This window comes from Mesoplodon bidens (genome assembly GCF_964165515.1).
Source record: "Mesoplodon bidens genome assembly, chromosome: 19".
NCBI lineage: Eukaryota > Metazoa > Chordata > Mammalia > Artiodactyla > Ziphiidae > Mesoplodon > Mesoplodon bidens.
The window spans coordinates 28,605,692-28,621,111 of NC_138179.1; the positions used below are offsets into that span (position 1 = coordinate 28,605,692).

General features: G+C 39.5%; 1 protein-coding gene across 2 annotated transcripts in view; it reads left to right on the forward strand.

Moving 5' to 3' along the window:
* ULK2 (unc-51 like autophagy activating kinase 2) overlaps window positions 1–15,420 on the forward strand; it is a 64,863-nt gene that overhangs the window by 5,570 nt on the left and 43,873 nt on the right. For both annotated transcript variants that reach the window (XM_081220596.1, XM_081220597.1), the window contains exons 4-9: window positions 5,667–5,699; window positions 5,998–6,034; window positions 10,938–11,111; window positions 11,968–12,041; window positions 13,863–13,964; window positions 15,272–15,330. In XM_081220596.1, the coding sequence (XP_081076722.1) occupies window positions 5,667–5,699; window positions 5,998–6,034; window positions 10,938–11,111; window positions 11,968–12,041; window positions 13,863–13,964; window positions 15,272–15,330 (479 nt within the window). The remainder of the gene's footprint in view (window positions 1–5,666; window positions 5,700–5,997; window positions 6,035–10,937; window positions 11,112–11,967; window positions 12,042–13,862; window positions 13,965–15,271; window positions 15,331–15,420) is intronic.

Genomic DNA, 15,420 nt, shown 5'->3' on the forward strand with positions numbered 1-15,420 from the left:
TGCATGAATGTCAGTGATCTGGATAAACATCCACCTCTTGGTAATTTTTAGTATAGTGAGAAAAAGATGCATTTCATAGATGGTGCTGGCAAACTGAGACATCTGAGACAAAGATGGATGTCTATTTTCATCATTTTCCAAAATAACTTTTAGACAAATTAAAGGCTTAAATATGTAATCTAAGAGCTAGAAAGGTATTTTAAATCAAGATAAACTCAGAAGCCATACAAGTGGTAGGGACATACAAAATTTTTAAAAAATTATTTCGTAGCAAATAATATTGTGAACAAATTGACAGCCATAAAAAGGAACAAACTTGATACTTGCCATAACATATGAATCTCAAACATTATGTTGAGAAAAAGAAGCCAGCTATATACAGCTACTGTGTGATTCTGTTTTTGTGAGTTTCAAGAGGAGACGGCACTCAGCTAGGGTGATAGAAATCGGGGAAAGCAGATCAGAGGTTGCTACTTGGTATCAGGGATGGACAGAAAAGGGGTATGTGGGAACTTTCTGGGCTGATGGAAATGTTCTGTATTTTGACTGGAAGGGTAGTTACATGGGTGTATACATGTGTCACAAGTCTTTGACTGTACACTTAAATCTTTACCACAGTAAAATGCAAAAACATGCAGTTGACGAATGGCAGTTTGAGAAACTATGTACAACCCGAAAGGTGATGGGGCTGACACCTAAAACGCATAAACCTTCTCACAAATTAAGGAAAAGACAACCCAAAGAGGAAGTGAGCAAAGGATACAAATTGTTGGTTCTCATAAGAAGAATAAAAATGGCTAAGAAATGGATGATATTCATGAACAAGTAGGGAAATGTAAATTAAGGTAACAGATGTCACTTCTCAGCCTTCTGGTGGGCAAAATTAAAAAGTGCAGTAATTCTTACTGGTGGACTGGGGGGAGGTGTAAGCTGTTCTCCTGTATCACTGGCACAAATGTGAACCGCTAGAATGTTTTGGGGATGCTGTCTGGCGACACCTTGCCCCCATGCCCTGAAGAATAGTACCAACACTGTGGTCAGAGCCCTACCCCCGTAGTGCAGGTAGGGCGTGTCCCTCCTCTGTGCGGACCCCATTCCTGTGAGTGAAAGCCCAACCCCGTTGCCCCTGGCTCTGGCTCCCCTGCTCTGTGCTTCTCTGCTTGTGTTCCGTCCACTCGGGCTTCCTTGTGGTTCCTGGAGCGCCGTGTCCCCTACAGGGAGACTGTGTGCACAGGACGGTCTCCGTGTCTGTAGCCTGCACAGGCATGCCCCAGCCTCCTTTAGGTCCTTCTTCAAGCGCTGTGCTTTCAGGGATGCTTTCTTTAGCCACCTAAATAAAACTGCAGTCCCTCCCCAACACGGTCTCCCCTCCTCCCAAGCACCTATCACCTCTAAAGTGCTCTGCATACGTATTTCTTCCGTTTGTGGTCTTGCTCCTGACCCTCCCTTCTTAGAATTGAAGACTGGGGAGAACAGGGCATTTAACTCTGTTGGCTTTCTGCTGTATCCTCAGGACCTGGAATAGTGTCTTGTATATAATAGGTAGTTAAGAAATCTTTCAATGAGGAGAAATATCTGTCATCGTTAGAAATACACACCCTTTTATGAAGCAACCCAGATTCCTGGGCATCTATCCCAGAGCCATAAAAGCTTGAGAATTAGGATGTATGTCCAAGAACCAATATAGCTTTGCTTATAATGGCCCAAACTAGAAACAAGTGATGTTCCTTAGCAAGGGAATAGCTTTAAAAATGGTGATATAGTCACACTATGACATATAGCACACTTATGAGAAAGAGTTGTCTGTATGTAGCTGACCTGGAGGGATGTCTTTGGTGTATTATTGAGTGCGGAAAGCAAGGTTCAGACATCTGTATCTGATATCCCATTTTTTCAAAGTAAAGTATGTGTATGTTTAACTTATGATCGTATGAGTAGGAGAAAGATATGGAAGGATACATACCAGATGTAAACATTGGCTACTTGGAGAGGTGAAGATAATTAAGCAAAAAGGTAGAAATGAATTATATTAAAATTTTTAAAACCTAGCATGTACATGCTTCCTTTGGGTGTGAATATGTGTACAAGTATTATAGATGCATGAAAGCAAGATCACTAAGATATTAATAGTGCTTCTTTCAGATGGTGAGATTAAGGTGATTTTTTAACTTTCTTCCTTCAGATTTTATGTATCTTAAGTTTTTGCAATAAGCACATACTTTTTTTTATAATCAACAAAAAAAGCAATTTTCTTCTTTTGGGGAAAGGGGAAAACCTACTTTTGCTTTCTTTCTTTCTGTAATCCTTGGGCAATCTTCTGATTATGAATTAGCATTCCAGGTATTTTTATGCCAGTTAGGGAGTATATATATAGAGAGAGTATTAGACCTAATCATTATGGTTAGAGAAAGACATATTCTCCATTATAAATTAATAGGCATACGAGTTTCTCAAAGCGTGTAAAACACTGGCTACTCTGTGGAGAGTGGGCACGGGTGGATATGGGGCCACCATGCTGCAGGTGTTTGGGTGGGTGAAGGCACCGTGGAAACGGGGAGGCCTGGACAGATTGATGGAATGTCTAGGAGGCCGGGTTGATAGGACTTGGGTACTGTAGGAGGTGAAGAAGAGGGAATCAGAGTTGGCAGCTCTTTGTCGTTAGTGTTGAAGTGGTTTTCCCAGCCCTCTGGTCTGCTCCCTGCCCCTTCCTTGGGCTCCATTAATTTGCTAGAGTGGCTCACAAAACTCAGAGAAAACTTACCAGATTACATCCTTTGTTATAAAAGGATGTAACACAGGAACAGCCAGATGGAAGAGATGCTTAGGGCAAGGTATCCACCCTGAGTGGGCCACTCTCACCAGATTTCATCATGTTCACCATCCTGGAAGCTCTTGGAAGCCTGTCTTTTTGGGATTTTACGGAGGCTTCATTATTGAAGAGGAATTTCTGGATCATAAGCTATGCATAGGCCTAGCTTATACTGCCAGCGTATTGGCTTACACTCACACCACATTTCGTCAGTTCGTCACACCACATCCTTGCCAGCACTCAGCAGTGTTAGCCATTCAGGTGATGAGGTGTCTTATTATGATTGTGATTAGCATTTTCCTGATGATTCCTGATTTGAGTACCTTTTGTAAGTTTATTAGTCATTTAAATATCTTTTTGAAATTCCTATAGAAGCTTGTTTTTCTATTGGGTTGTCTTTTTGTTATTAATTTGTTAGAGTTCTTTATATATTGTGGATATGAGTCGTTTGACACATATGGGTGTTGTGAATGACTTACCCACTCTGACTTGCCTTTTTGCTATCTTAATCGTTTGTTTTGGTGAGTAGAAATTCTTAATTTTAATGTAGTCCAGTGTATTGTTTCTTCCTTTTGTATTTAGTGCTTTTCTTTTTCTTTTTTTATTTAGTGCTTTTGTGTCATATTTAAGAAAACTTTGCCTACCCTAGGGTCATGAGGATGTTCTTTGTTTTTCCCCCATAGTCTTTATTGTTTTATCTGACACATTAAGCTCTATAATCTACCTGGAAATGATTTTGTATGTGGCGTGAGGTAGGGGTCACAATTCATTTATTTTTACAAAGGGGAGCCAGTTGATCTGTTGCTGAACCGACATCCTTCCCTTCTGTACTGTCATCTCTGCATTGCGAGCTCACACGTGGGGGCCTGTTTCTAGACTCTTTTCTGTCCCCTTAGCCTTTACCTCACTGTCTTTTTCAGTATAGTTTTTTTTTTTTTTTTTTTTTTTTCAGTACGCGGGCCTCTCACCGCTGCGGCCTCTCCCGTTGCGGAGCACAGGCTCCGGACGCGCAGGCCCAGCGGCCATGGCTCATGGGCCCAGCCGCTCCGCGGCACGTGGGATCCTCCCGGACCGGGGCACGAACCTGTGTCCCCTGCATCGGCAGGCGGACCCTCAACCACTGTGCCACCAGGGAAGCCCTTCAGTATAGGTTTATGATATCTAGTATCATACTTGATATCTAGTAGTATAAATCCTCCAACTTTTATTTTTCTTTTTCTGCATGATATTTAGTTATTCTTGTCCTTTTGCATTTCCACATACATTTTGGAATCAACTTATCAGTTTCCACACATGCACAAAACCTTCGATTTTGATTGGGACTGTACTGAAACTTAAGGAGAATTTCTTTGTGGAAAGGTTTTAAACTATAATTCAGTTTCTTTAACAGATACATACCTTTTCAAATTTTCTACTTCTTGTCAGTTTTAGTAAGTTGCATTTTTCCTCAAATTGTTTTTCAGTGTATTCATTTCATGCAAATTTTGGCGTACTGGCATTGAGTTGTTCATAATGATATCCTTTTTTTCCCTTTCTTTTTAGAGAATAGGGTTTTTTTTTTATCAAGTTAATAAGGACTTTGAGTAGGGAAATGATAAAATGAAATTTATTATGTTTAGTTTTGTTGGTGGAAGTTCTGGGAAGTAGTTGAGGATGTGGATGTCTTAATATTAGAAGGGAGGATAAATACATATTCAGCTTTGGAAAACCCGTGGTGTGGTCTGGCTCACAGGTGTGTTGGCCTCACTTCTCAGCCCTTCTGACCCTACAGGCATTTCTTAGTTCTTCCCTGGGCTCCAGTACCGTTTCAGCTTTGATTTGTCTATAGATGGCTTGCTTGGTTCCTTTGCTGACTCTTCCTGCCTCTTGCAGCTCCTCCTGCTGCAGTTAACGCTGGTGCTTCATGTAAAGGACGGGCCTTTACGCAAGGGGGGTGTTGGAGAGAATGATTGAATCTTTGGAGATTTTCATTGCTTCAAAGGTGGGCAAAAGAAGGTCTGCCCGAGAAGTCAAAGATGTTAAAGTATTTCTGTCTTATTTATTATTTATTGAATGAGTGAGTGAATGCTTGGGGAAACTAAGTGGTTATGTGTACCCCCCAAATTGTGAAAACCAAGACGGGAATGTGTCTTTGTCATATTGAAGGAACATAAGTTCTTTGTGTCTCCTTAGCTTCCCTTTAGGAGTTCCTCGCTCTCTTTCCTCTGCAGTAGCTAGGGTATGGCGCTCTTACATGATTAAACAACACTGGTTTGAGATTAGATTTTTGTATTTTATACTTGAGAAGAAGAAAATTTTGTTGAAAGTTATGTTTGATGATTTCTCATGTGATAAAATGTCTTCCCTTTGCCAGCAATTCCCAAGTAATGTGATTGCCTTCAAATATACAGGAAAACCAGAAAAACAAAGAACTAAGCATCCTGGATCATGTATTCCAGAACTCAGATTGTGCATTTAGTGTTGCTAGGGAGGATTTATCAAGTCATTGCTCCAATCGTAAACTTTTCAAAGTGGAAGTGCTTCCTTGAGGACCAGAGAATCCTTCCTTTTTTCCACAAGCGGTAAATTTACCATAACCATAACCAAAAGATGAATCTTTCTTCCAAAAGATGAATCTTTCTTTAGTTCTTTCCATGAATAGAATTGAACTTTTTGATGACTACATTAGTGTCATTGAAGCTGAGGTGCTATGTCATTGTTTTGGGGATTTTAAATTTCACTTACGAATGGATTTTGTGATTTCATTTTACTTGTTTAAAATGGACACATGTACTACTTTTATTAACTGTCATTATTTTTTAAATTTGTGCTTAATTTTTTCTCTAATCTAAACCATATTTAATATGTTTACTTTCAGGAATTACCCAACTCTGTCTTTCTGGTGATGGAGGTAGGTAGTATACAGGTTTCTGTTTAATTTATTTCACATTTCTTTTGATTAATATGTACTTTAAAATTGATGGTAGGTTATTTGAAAATTTGGATTAATAAAGTTGATTCAGTGATTTAGATTCTATTTTATAAGGAATATAAAATTTTAAAATGTTGATTCTATAATTCGTATAATTTGTGTGAGACTAGATTTATATTATATACAAATGTATTTTTAATTAAAGTTAACTGATAATGAATTGAATTAAGCTTGAAGCAGTGTCTTATTTTAATTACTTTTTCTTTTATATTATCAGTATTGCAATGGTGGAGACCTGGCAGATTATTTGCAAGGTAATTTTTTTACTTTGTCAGTGTTCAGTGTAGTAATGTAGTCTGTTTAGTCTTCATTTACTTCTGAAATATGCTACCCCTGTTTTCTGTACTTGTATAGAAACATTCAATAAATATTTGTGTATGTGTAATTGTGGTCACTTTGCTGACTGACTGTCGTTTGTTGTGGTTTTGCTCCTAAACTTTGCTTGTGTATAAGTACTTGTTTATGTGTGCCTCTCTTGGACAGTTTGAGTGGTAGGGCCTCTCCCCAAGAGAGAAAAACCAACAGAATTTCTCTTCAAAAGACGCTAGTGGTCTGCTCTCAGTGAACCTTTAGTCCATTTCATTTACTTCACAGAAACAAAACAAAACAAAGCAAACCATAATGGAAGAATGTATCCAAGAATGTGTTTATTAATGTGAATGTTGCTCGTAAATTTTTTTAAATGTTATAAGGGATTAAGTGTAACCTTGAAATTATTTTGTGGCCCAGAGGTAAGATTTTAGTACTAGATGTTGCTAGTACCTAAAGTGTATTCATGTAGGACAGTAAGCGCTCAAATCAAATTGTGTCCCTCAAAAGTGCTTTTTAAAACGACGTTAGATGAGGCCACCACCTACTTTCTCTCCCCTTAAAGATACACGGGGAGTAGGCAAAAAGACAGAGAGAGGTTCGTCACTCAGCCTAGAAACAGGCCATGGCAGTTGATGGTAAAACACTAAGATGTCAGTAAATACACCACAAAGGGTATGGATAGTTTACAGAAGAGAAATAACATATTTTAAATGTTCAAGTAAACGAGGAGTGCAATTAAAAATGAGATTTAAAAAATCTTTAAAATATAAAATATTGCTGAGATTTGGAAAGCCATGTAGAAATAATGTAAAGAACACAAGGATTACTCCTTCTAAATACAGCTGAAGCTCCTGTAGGCCCTTCTGTGATCCTACTCTGGTCCCTCCCACTTAGAGACAGCCATTATCCTGAACTCAGGAGTTTAGTCCATGTGTGTTTTTGTCTTTGTATTTCCCTGAGATTCTTTTTTAAGAAATTCTTGGTTTGATGAAAAGATTTTTCAAAATGTCATTTCCTAGTGGATACAGTGCAGAGACAGGCACTTTCTTCACTGCTGGGGGAGAGAAGTTGGAGCTAGAAGACACCTTGCCTTTACCTTCTGGTCCGCCTCTGAATCTTGAACTCCTTGACTGCTTAGTGATCCTGATGAAAGCACCTTTCCCTGGGGTCAGGTTGAGGGGCACCTCAGCCATTTAGAGCCTTCACTGGAATATCAGTTTCCTTCTTTCACAGAAGTCCTGTTGGACTGACATAGGTGCTGATGCTGCTGTAGCAGATTTGTTAGCTTCGACAGCACTTTTGTCTGTGATGTTGAACTCTGCATTGGATATTCCAGAGCAATAGTGTTAGAACAGGAGACCCAAGAGTTAAGAGCTTACCAGAATGCTGCATGCAGTCAGGCAGGCAGGCTGGTTTCAGTAGTTCTGTTGTTCATATAACTTAATCACTATGCGATTTTGGTCATTATTTAACCTCTCCCTGGTCTCTATCTGCCAATTGAAGAGACATGTAAACTAAATTTAGTCCTTAAGGAATTGTCTAGAGCTGCACTCTTCAGTATGGTACCATGGACCACATGGGACTGTTGAGCTCTTGAAATGCGGCTAGTCTGAATTGAGATGTGCTGTGATATAAAACACACGTTGGATTTTGAACACTTCATAGGAAAAAAGAATGATTATATCTTAAGTTTTTTATATTATAGGTTGAAATGATAATATTTTGGAAGTATTAGATTAAGTATATGTTATTCCACCAGTTTCTTTTCATGTTTGAAAACGTGGCTACTAGAAAATTTGAAGGTACGTATGTGACTCACATTATATTTCTGTTGGAGAGCACTGGTCTGGAAGATCTGGCGGTCAGAGGTCTGGATGGTCTAATGCCACTAAATCACAAGACAGCTATTTAGTCCTTTTATTTGCTTTGATAAATAAAGTCCCTTTTCTATCAAATTGATAGAAAACAAATTCTATCAATTGTAAGTTTTAAATAAGACAAATTGTAGAGTAGTTGGTAAGTTGTACTTTAAATTAATTCTAGCAGATATCTTCAGTGTGGCAGCCACAGCTGAGCCTGCCCTGCTAGGGCAAACTGCTCAAGAGTTCATTCATCTGAGAGTTTTCATGATAGCTGTGCCTTTAAAATGTTAAGCTTTTAACGTGAGAATTTCAATTTATGGGACTGTGTTGAGAGTAGGCATCCTGTGTTCATAGAAATATGTGAATTTTTACTGTAGTTTGTGCCCAGAAGCAGCCTAAACTAGGTCATAAATTTTTCCCCACAGGAACAGTGTTGGAATTTGGACTCTGAATCAGATAAACTCTAAGTCTATTCAATAGTATGTCATGGGGCAGTGATACTAGTTCTAAGCAGCCTTAGTCATTTAAAGTAGCAAAATTTTTCTAAGCCCTAGAATGAAAATGTAAATGAATGAAATGGAAGAAACTGTACCATCCTTTTTTTTTTTTTTTTTTTTGCGGTATGCGGGCCTCTCACTGTTGCGGCCTCTCCCGTTGCGGAGCACAGGCTCCAGACACGCAGGCTCAGCGGCCATGGCTCATGGGCCCAGCTGCTCCGCGGCATGTGGGATCTTCCCCGACCAGGGCACGAACCCGTGTCCCCTGCATTGGCAGACGGACTCTCAACCACTGCACCACCAAGGAAGCCCTGTACCATCCATTTTAAAAATTTTATTTATTTATTTATAATACATTTAATTTATTTATTTATTTATTTTTGGCTGTGTTGGGTCTTCGTTGCTGTGCGTGGGCTTTCTCTGGTTGCAGCGAGCGGGGGCTACTCTTTGTTGTGGTGCACGGGCTTCTCATTGCGGTGGCTTCTCTTTTTGGGAACACGGGCTCTAGGCACGTGGGCTTCAGTAGTTGTGGCTCACGGGCTCTACCGGGCAGGCTCAGTAGTTGTGGCTCACGGGCTTAGTTGTTCCACGGCATGTGAAATCTTCCCAGATCAGGGCTCGAACCCGTATCCCCTGCATTGGCAGATGGATTCTTAACCACTGCACCACCAGGGAAGCCCTACCGTCCATTTTAATAGTTTCAGTGTAATGTAAGTAAGACATTACAAAAATAAAGCTCTAGTTGTTGATTTGATGCTCCCACTAATGGGCAGTCATTTATGTGTTGCCACCTGCAGGAAAGTAGATCTCGAAGAATATACTCCAGAGGTAAACAGTGTTCATTCATCTCCAGGATGGAATTAGGGAAGATTTCACTTTTTATATGTTTTAGCGTATTTGGATTTTTATTTTTTAATAGCATCAGGAAAAGAACTCCAAATAATTTAAAAAATGGAATAGGTTAAGAACTGCCCTCACAGGAAAGAAGTATTAGCTAATTTTTAAAAAAAATACATTTATTTATTTATTTTTGGCTGTGTTGAGTCTTTTCTTTGCTGCTGCACGCGGGCTTTCTCTAGTTGCGGTGAGCAGGGGCTACTCTTCGTTGCGGTGCACGGGCTTCTCATTGCTGTGGCTTCTCTTGTTGGGAGCATGGGCTCTAGGTGTGCGGGCTCAGCAGTTGTGGCTCACGGGCTCTAGAGCACAGGCACAGTAGTAGTGGCGCACGGGCTTAGTTGCTCCATGGCATGTGGGATCTTTCCGGACCAGGGCTGGAACCCGTGTGTCCTGCATTGGCAGGCGGATTCTTAACCACTGCACCACCAGGGAAGCCCAATTTGATAATTTTTAAACCATGGGGATTTAGTTTATTTGAAGATGTTAAGGACATAAACTGTCACTTAATGTGTCATTAAAATGATTTTTAAAGTAATATTTCACTTGTTCTGAGTGTTAATGTTATTTCTTTCTTAATCTTAAGTGCATATGGAAAGGTTATAAAGGACATATTCTAGAGTTGTATGGGCAGAAGTATGTTCACAAAGGCTTTAAAATGGGGCCATGGATATTAAATCCCTAATGTAGATTCAAGAAATGACTTCTAGACCCACTGTCATGAAGTATATATTTGTGTACTGCCCACATTTGAGTACTTATGTGCCAGGCCTTTTTCTAAAGTTTCTATTATTAAATATGCTGTCTTGCTTGATTGTTACAACAGCCCCGTGTGGTTAGTCTGTTTTCAGCTTTTTATAGATGAGGATGGGCACAGAGGGGTCATCTTCCAGGGTCACGCAGTAAGTGGAGGAGCTGTGATTTGAACAAAGGCAGCCTGACTCCAAACCAAGCTCTGTTCCGTTACATGCTCCAGCATGTGCATAGAAACACTGCTGTTTGCTGAACAGTGACTACCCTCAGACCATTCCTACCACCTCTTCATCGTACTGAAGACGTGGCTTCTTACGGGTGTCGTTAGTTAGGAGAGATGCTGCGGTGAGGTGGTGTGTTGGCAGCAGGGAGATGAGAGGAGACAGGTGTAGGGCCACCAACCCCGGCAGGCCCACATGGAGGGGATGCCCAAGTCTCGCCAGCCAAGCAGTTCACCTGTTTTTAATTTGTGCTCAGGTAATGGTTGGAATTAAATATGGACATTTATCCCAGGTATTTGATATGAAGGGGACTGACTTTTGGCTTGTAGAGGAGACTCACATTTGTTGACCACCTCTTGTTATGCTCATCCTTCCCAGTAAAAATGGGAGAGGAAAGCCAAAAAGGAGCACCAGTGAAAATGGAAGATGCAAGTGTAAATCAGGTCTCTTTACAACAGATTGATTAAAAATTTTGAGATATCCACTCTCTCTTCACAGACTTAAATTGTTAAAGTAAAAACAATGAGAAAATGCGAATCCCAGTTCCGTACTCCCTCAGTGTTCTCCTCAGGATATGCAGATGATACTTGAATGTTGATGGAGCGCCTTTTCTCCCAGCTAAAGGCACTCTCAGTGAAGACACCATCAGAGTCTTTCTGCATCAGATCGCAGCCGCCATGCGCATCCTGCACAGCAAGGGGATCATCCACAGGGATCTCAAGCCCCAGAACATCCTGCTGTCCTATGCCAACCGTAGGAAGTCCACTGTCAGTGGTATTCGCATCAAAATAGGTACCTGGCTATGTATTGTCTCATGCGAAGAACATTTTTGGGACTTGGTATTTTTAGATAATTTTAGTTCAGCTTTGTTAGAATGATGGATTTTGTTGAGACACTTGTAAAATTTTTACTGAGTTCAGTGAGGTACATTTGGATATGGGAACCCTTTACATTATTGGCAGCAGGTGCTAGACGGGGCCAAAGACCCCACACTAGGAACTCTGAGTGTGACTCCCAGCAGGAAACCCTGCTTCTCCTTATCACAGGGAAGCTAATGTATCACGGTTGCTGGCAGCAAATTGATAACCCTGATTCTTTACAGCTCGTTGGATTTTAACATAAGGGATCTGAGAGATCATTTAGTTCAGGCTTCTTACTTGGAAGTTGTTTTAGCACTCTCAGGATTATTTGAAGTAGTTTATAATGCTAGATTTTTTTTAAAGCTTTTCTCTTCATTGGTGGAAAAATAATCATTTAGCAGTATTTTAAGAAATCTCTGATATTTTATGGGTTACATCTGGTATCTGGAGGACAAAAACAGCTCCAGTTCTATACCTGTTATTGATATTGGATGAGAGCTGTATTAATGAATCGTGTATTATAATTAGCATTTTCTCTTGCAAAGTGTGGCACTTCCTTCTTGGTTACAAAACTGGCAGAGCAGTGACTTGTGCAGTTGGTGATGACTGCTGTTTCTTAACTTGTTGAAAGTGAGGTAGCTCTTTTTTCTTTGGTGGACAGTCTTATTCAATAAGCTTTAATTTCTCACAGTTCTTTTTTACCCTCTTGTATCTTTAAAGAATCATATGATCTGCGTTAACTGAGCAAAGGTATCATTTGATTTTCTCCTTTTTATTTTGTGAAATAGCGGATTTTGGTTTTGCTCGTTACCTACATAGTAACATGATGGCTGCAACGCTGTGTGGGTCTCCAATGTACATGGTGAGTGAGTGTTTGCATCCTTGTGTGTTTACAGCACAGCAGCATAAGCATTGGAATTTAAGTATAATGCTTGTTTCCACGTAAAATGTGATTTTATATATAGTCTGAGTTTTTATTATATATATATAATATATATTTTATTATATATATATAATTATTATATTACAGATGTTAATTCTATTACTGATAATGATATAATGCAGACGTCTTTCGCTTTAGTATAGCGGACTGTGAAAGTCTGTCATCTTTGCCCACTGGCATTTATTTTTTAACATGATTAGTTAGTTATTATGGTAGAAATCTCCTGTTAGGTTAAATTGAAAACAAAAGTTGATGAAATATGGTCATGCTATACATAATGTATAATTTTAGGAATACTTAAAAAGAAAACCTTTTGGGGCACCTCTTCAGCTGTAGGGTGTAGTCATCTTTTGCATGTTGTCTCTTTAGACAGGATCCCTATATTGTAGAAGTGTTTTCCATCAGTGTTACACTTAACAGCTGAAAAAAATTTTAGTTTTCCTCTTTATCCTCTCCTGTGGTTACTGTCAGGTCTAATAGGGTGAAGCTGTGAAACTTCTGAACTAATGTGAGGTGTTAAGCCTGGAAATACCTTAATTCTGGAACTTCAGAATCCTGTGAAGTAAATAAATGTACCTATTTCAGTTTTAATTTAAAATGGTTTTATGTCAATTACGGTTTCTTCTAATGTAAAATCACTTTGAGTTAAGGGAACTAAGTAATCAAAGTTCAAAAAATTTTTTTGTATTAGACTTACTTTTTCTTGATCATAATCTTACTGCTTATATAGTAAATGTTATAATTTAATATAATTAAATACTATTTTGCACTTCTTGAGTGTGAAACTAGTTGAGCCTTGAACTAATAGCCTTGAGGATAGACAGAGTGCTTGGGCTGATTATTAAAGGGAGGTGGCTCAATAAGAAATTTATTAGGGCCAATAAATAAAAATGTTATGCCTGGAAAGTAAAATTTCACTATCTTTTAAGTGTATTTGACATTCCTATTTAATGCTATGCTTGCCTTGATAGATGGTATTTTTAAAAAGCAACATCTAACGAGAGGGTGGGAAAATAGCTGTGACAAAGCAGCAGAGAAAAAACATTTTTTTTTTTTGGCTGCTCTGAGCAACATGTGAGATCTTAGTTCCCCGACCAGGGATCGAACTCACGCCCCCTGCATTGGAAGTGCGGAGTGTTAACCACTGGACTGCCAGGGAAGTCCCAAGATAGTTTTCATTATTGTATTTTGCGTAACAGATTTTCCATTATTTTAAAAGTTTTCAAATGACAGGAATAATATAGCAAACACTTGTGTACCTACCATCCGTATTTAACAAAGTTAACATTTTGTCATGTTTGCCTTGATCTTTTTTTAGAAAGAAATAAAGTATTTCAGAAACAGTTCATGTGCCCTCTGTAGCCCTCCTTTTTCCATTTCCCACTCTCCTACTCTCCTACCCCAGAAGTAACCTCTATCCTGTAATTGGGGTATATTTTTCTTTATTATTATTTTAATACTCTTTCTGTAGTTTATGTGTCCATAATATTATATAGAAATGTTTATTTCTGCAACTTGCTTCTTTTCGTGCACCGTTGTTTCTGAGATTTACCAGTAAGCCTCAGTGTAAGAATGTGGTTCTGTATTCGTTGCAGTATCATTTGATTAGGGCAATATCACAGTGTGTTGTTTTTATTTTTGTAGTTTTGTTAGGAGTGTGACCTTTTCCAGCTAATTAATCCATACATATTAATTATGTAAATGACCTAATGCATGTCTCTTGAATTGTTCTATCCCCAGGCTCCTGAGGTTATTATGTCTCAACATTATGATGCCAAGGCCGACCTGTGGAGCATAGGGACAGTGATATATCAGTGCCTCGTTGGAAAACCACCTTTTCAGGTACCTTGACTTTTTTTGGATGTGCTCAGTTTGGGGATCTTCTCATTTTGCAGTTGCCTTTGACTTATAAAATGGGGAATACAGTTGACCCTTGAACGATGTAGGGGTTAGGGGTGCTGACCCCTCGCCGTGGAAAATGTGCTGTAACTTTACAGTCGGCCCCTTGTACTTGGCGTTCTGCATCTGTGGGTTCAACCAACTGCAGATCGTGTAGTACTGTAGTAGGTATAGAAAAAAAGTCCCCGCACAGTTCAAACCCATGGTGTTCAAGGGTCACCTGTACTTTGAAAGCAGTGTTTCTGGTTCCTCTGTGACTTATTTTGATTTTGTTAACAGGCAAAACTGCTGTAGTGAGCCAGAACATCTTTCGCTTTTTCCTTTTTTATCTGCCTTCCCTAGTAGTTGGATTGGGCCTGGGGCCGGTTAGGTTCTCCAGGCTCATAAAAGCTGGTGCGGTTAGCGTAACAACCTGGTAGGAAATAGGTGTGAACAGTGATGTCAGCGCTTCCTGCCTAGCCTGGTTTTGGGGTCCTGGAATCCACGTGAGGGCTAGGGCAGGTCTGGGAAGATCACTGGCAACTGTCTCCAGCTCTCTATTCCTGTCACTGCTGGGTGAGAGGTAATTATTTAGGCTTTATGGAAGTTACTTTGAGTAGGTCTTCCTCTCCCTTAACATCCTGTCAAAAAGAGGCCTCCTAGGATATAATCACAATGATTCCTCTTGAGTTCATACTGCCCAGTTACAAAGAGGAGTTTTGAATCTGAAAACTGGAACAGAGTGAAATTATTTGCCCAAAATGGTTTTTAAAAGTCGGTGACACAGCCAGGTTGAACACTTAATTTCCCAACCTAGTTTGGACGTAGAGACAACTTCACTAATTCAGCAGCACTTATTATGAGGGTGCTGCTCGTTACTATGGCAGAAGAGTAGCAGTCATCTGAGTTCTCTTCCTTGAATCCCTCGAAGGTAAAATACACCCTGATCTTAACACAGTAAAAATACACCTGTTGGGTAGGCCATGTAACCTCCAGAGTAGTGATTCTTTTCTAAGATTCAGGCCTCACTGAGAATCTGACCTCAGAAAAGGTACATTATTATGCCCAGATGTGCAGAATTCACGTACAATTTCAGAAGTTTTTTAAGTTCCTAGTGCCCATCTATGGCTCCTTCAGCATTCCATGGCTTTCAAGTTCAGAGTCTGTTCTATAGCAGAATGTGAGCTTCGATCATATGATTTGGAATTTTTGCCCTTAGTTGTTTAGGAAATTAAACCTTTTTCTCCCCCCCGCCTTTTTTTTTTAAACAGGCTAATAGTCCTCAAGACCTAAGGATGCTTTATGAGAAAAACAGAAACTTAATACCTAGGTATGTGTTTTGATTGCACTGGGTTTTACCATTTGTCAGTGCAGTGTTATCTCTTTGAATTCTATGTGTTTTACATTTTTCCGTTATTGA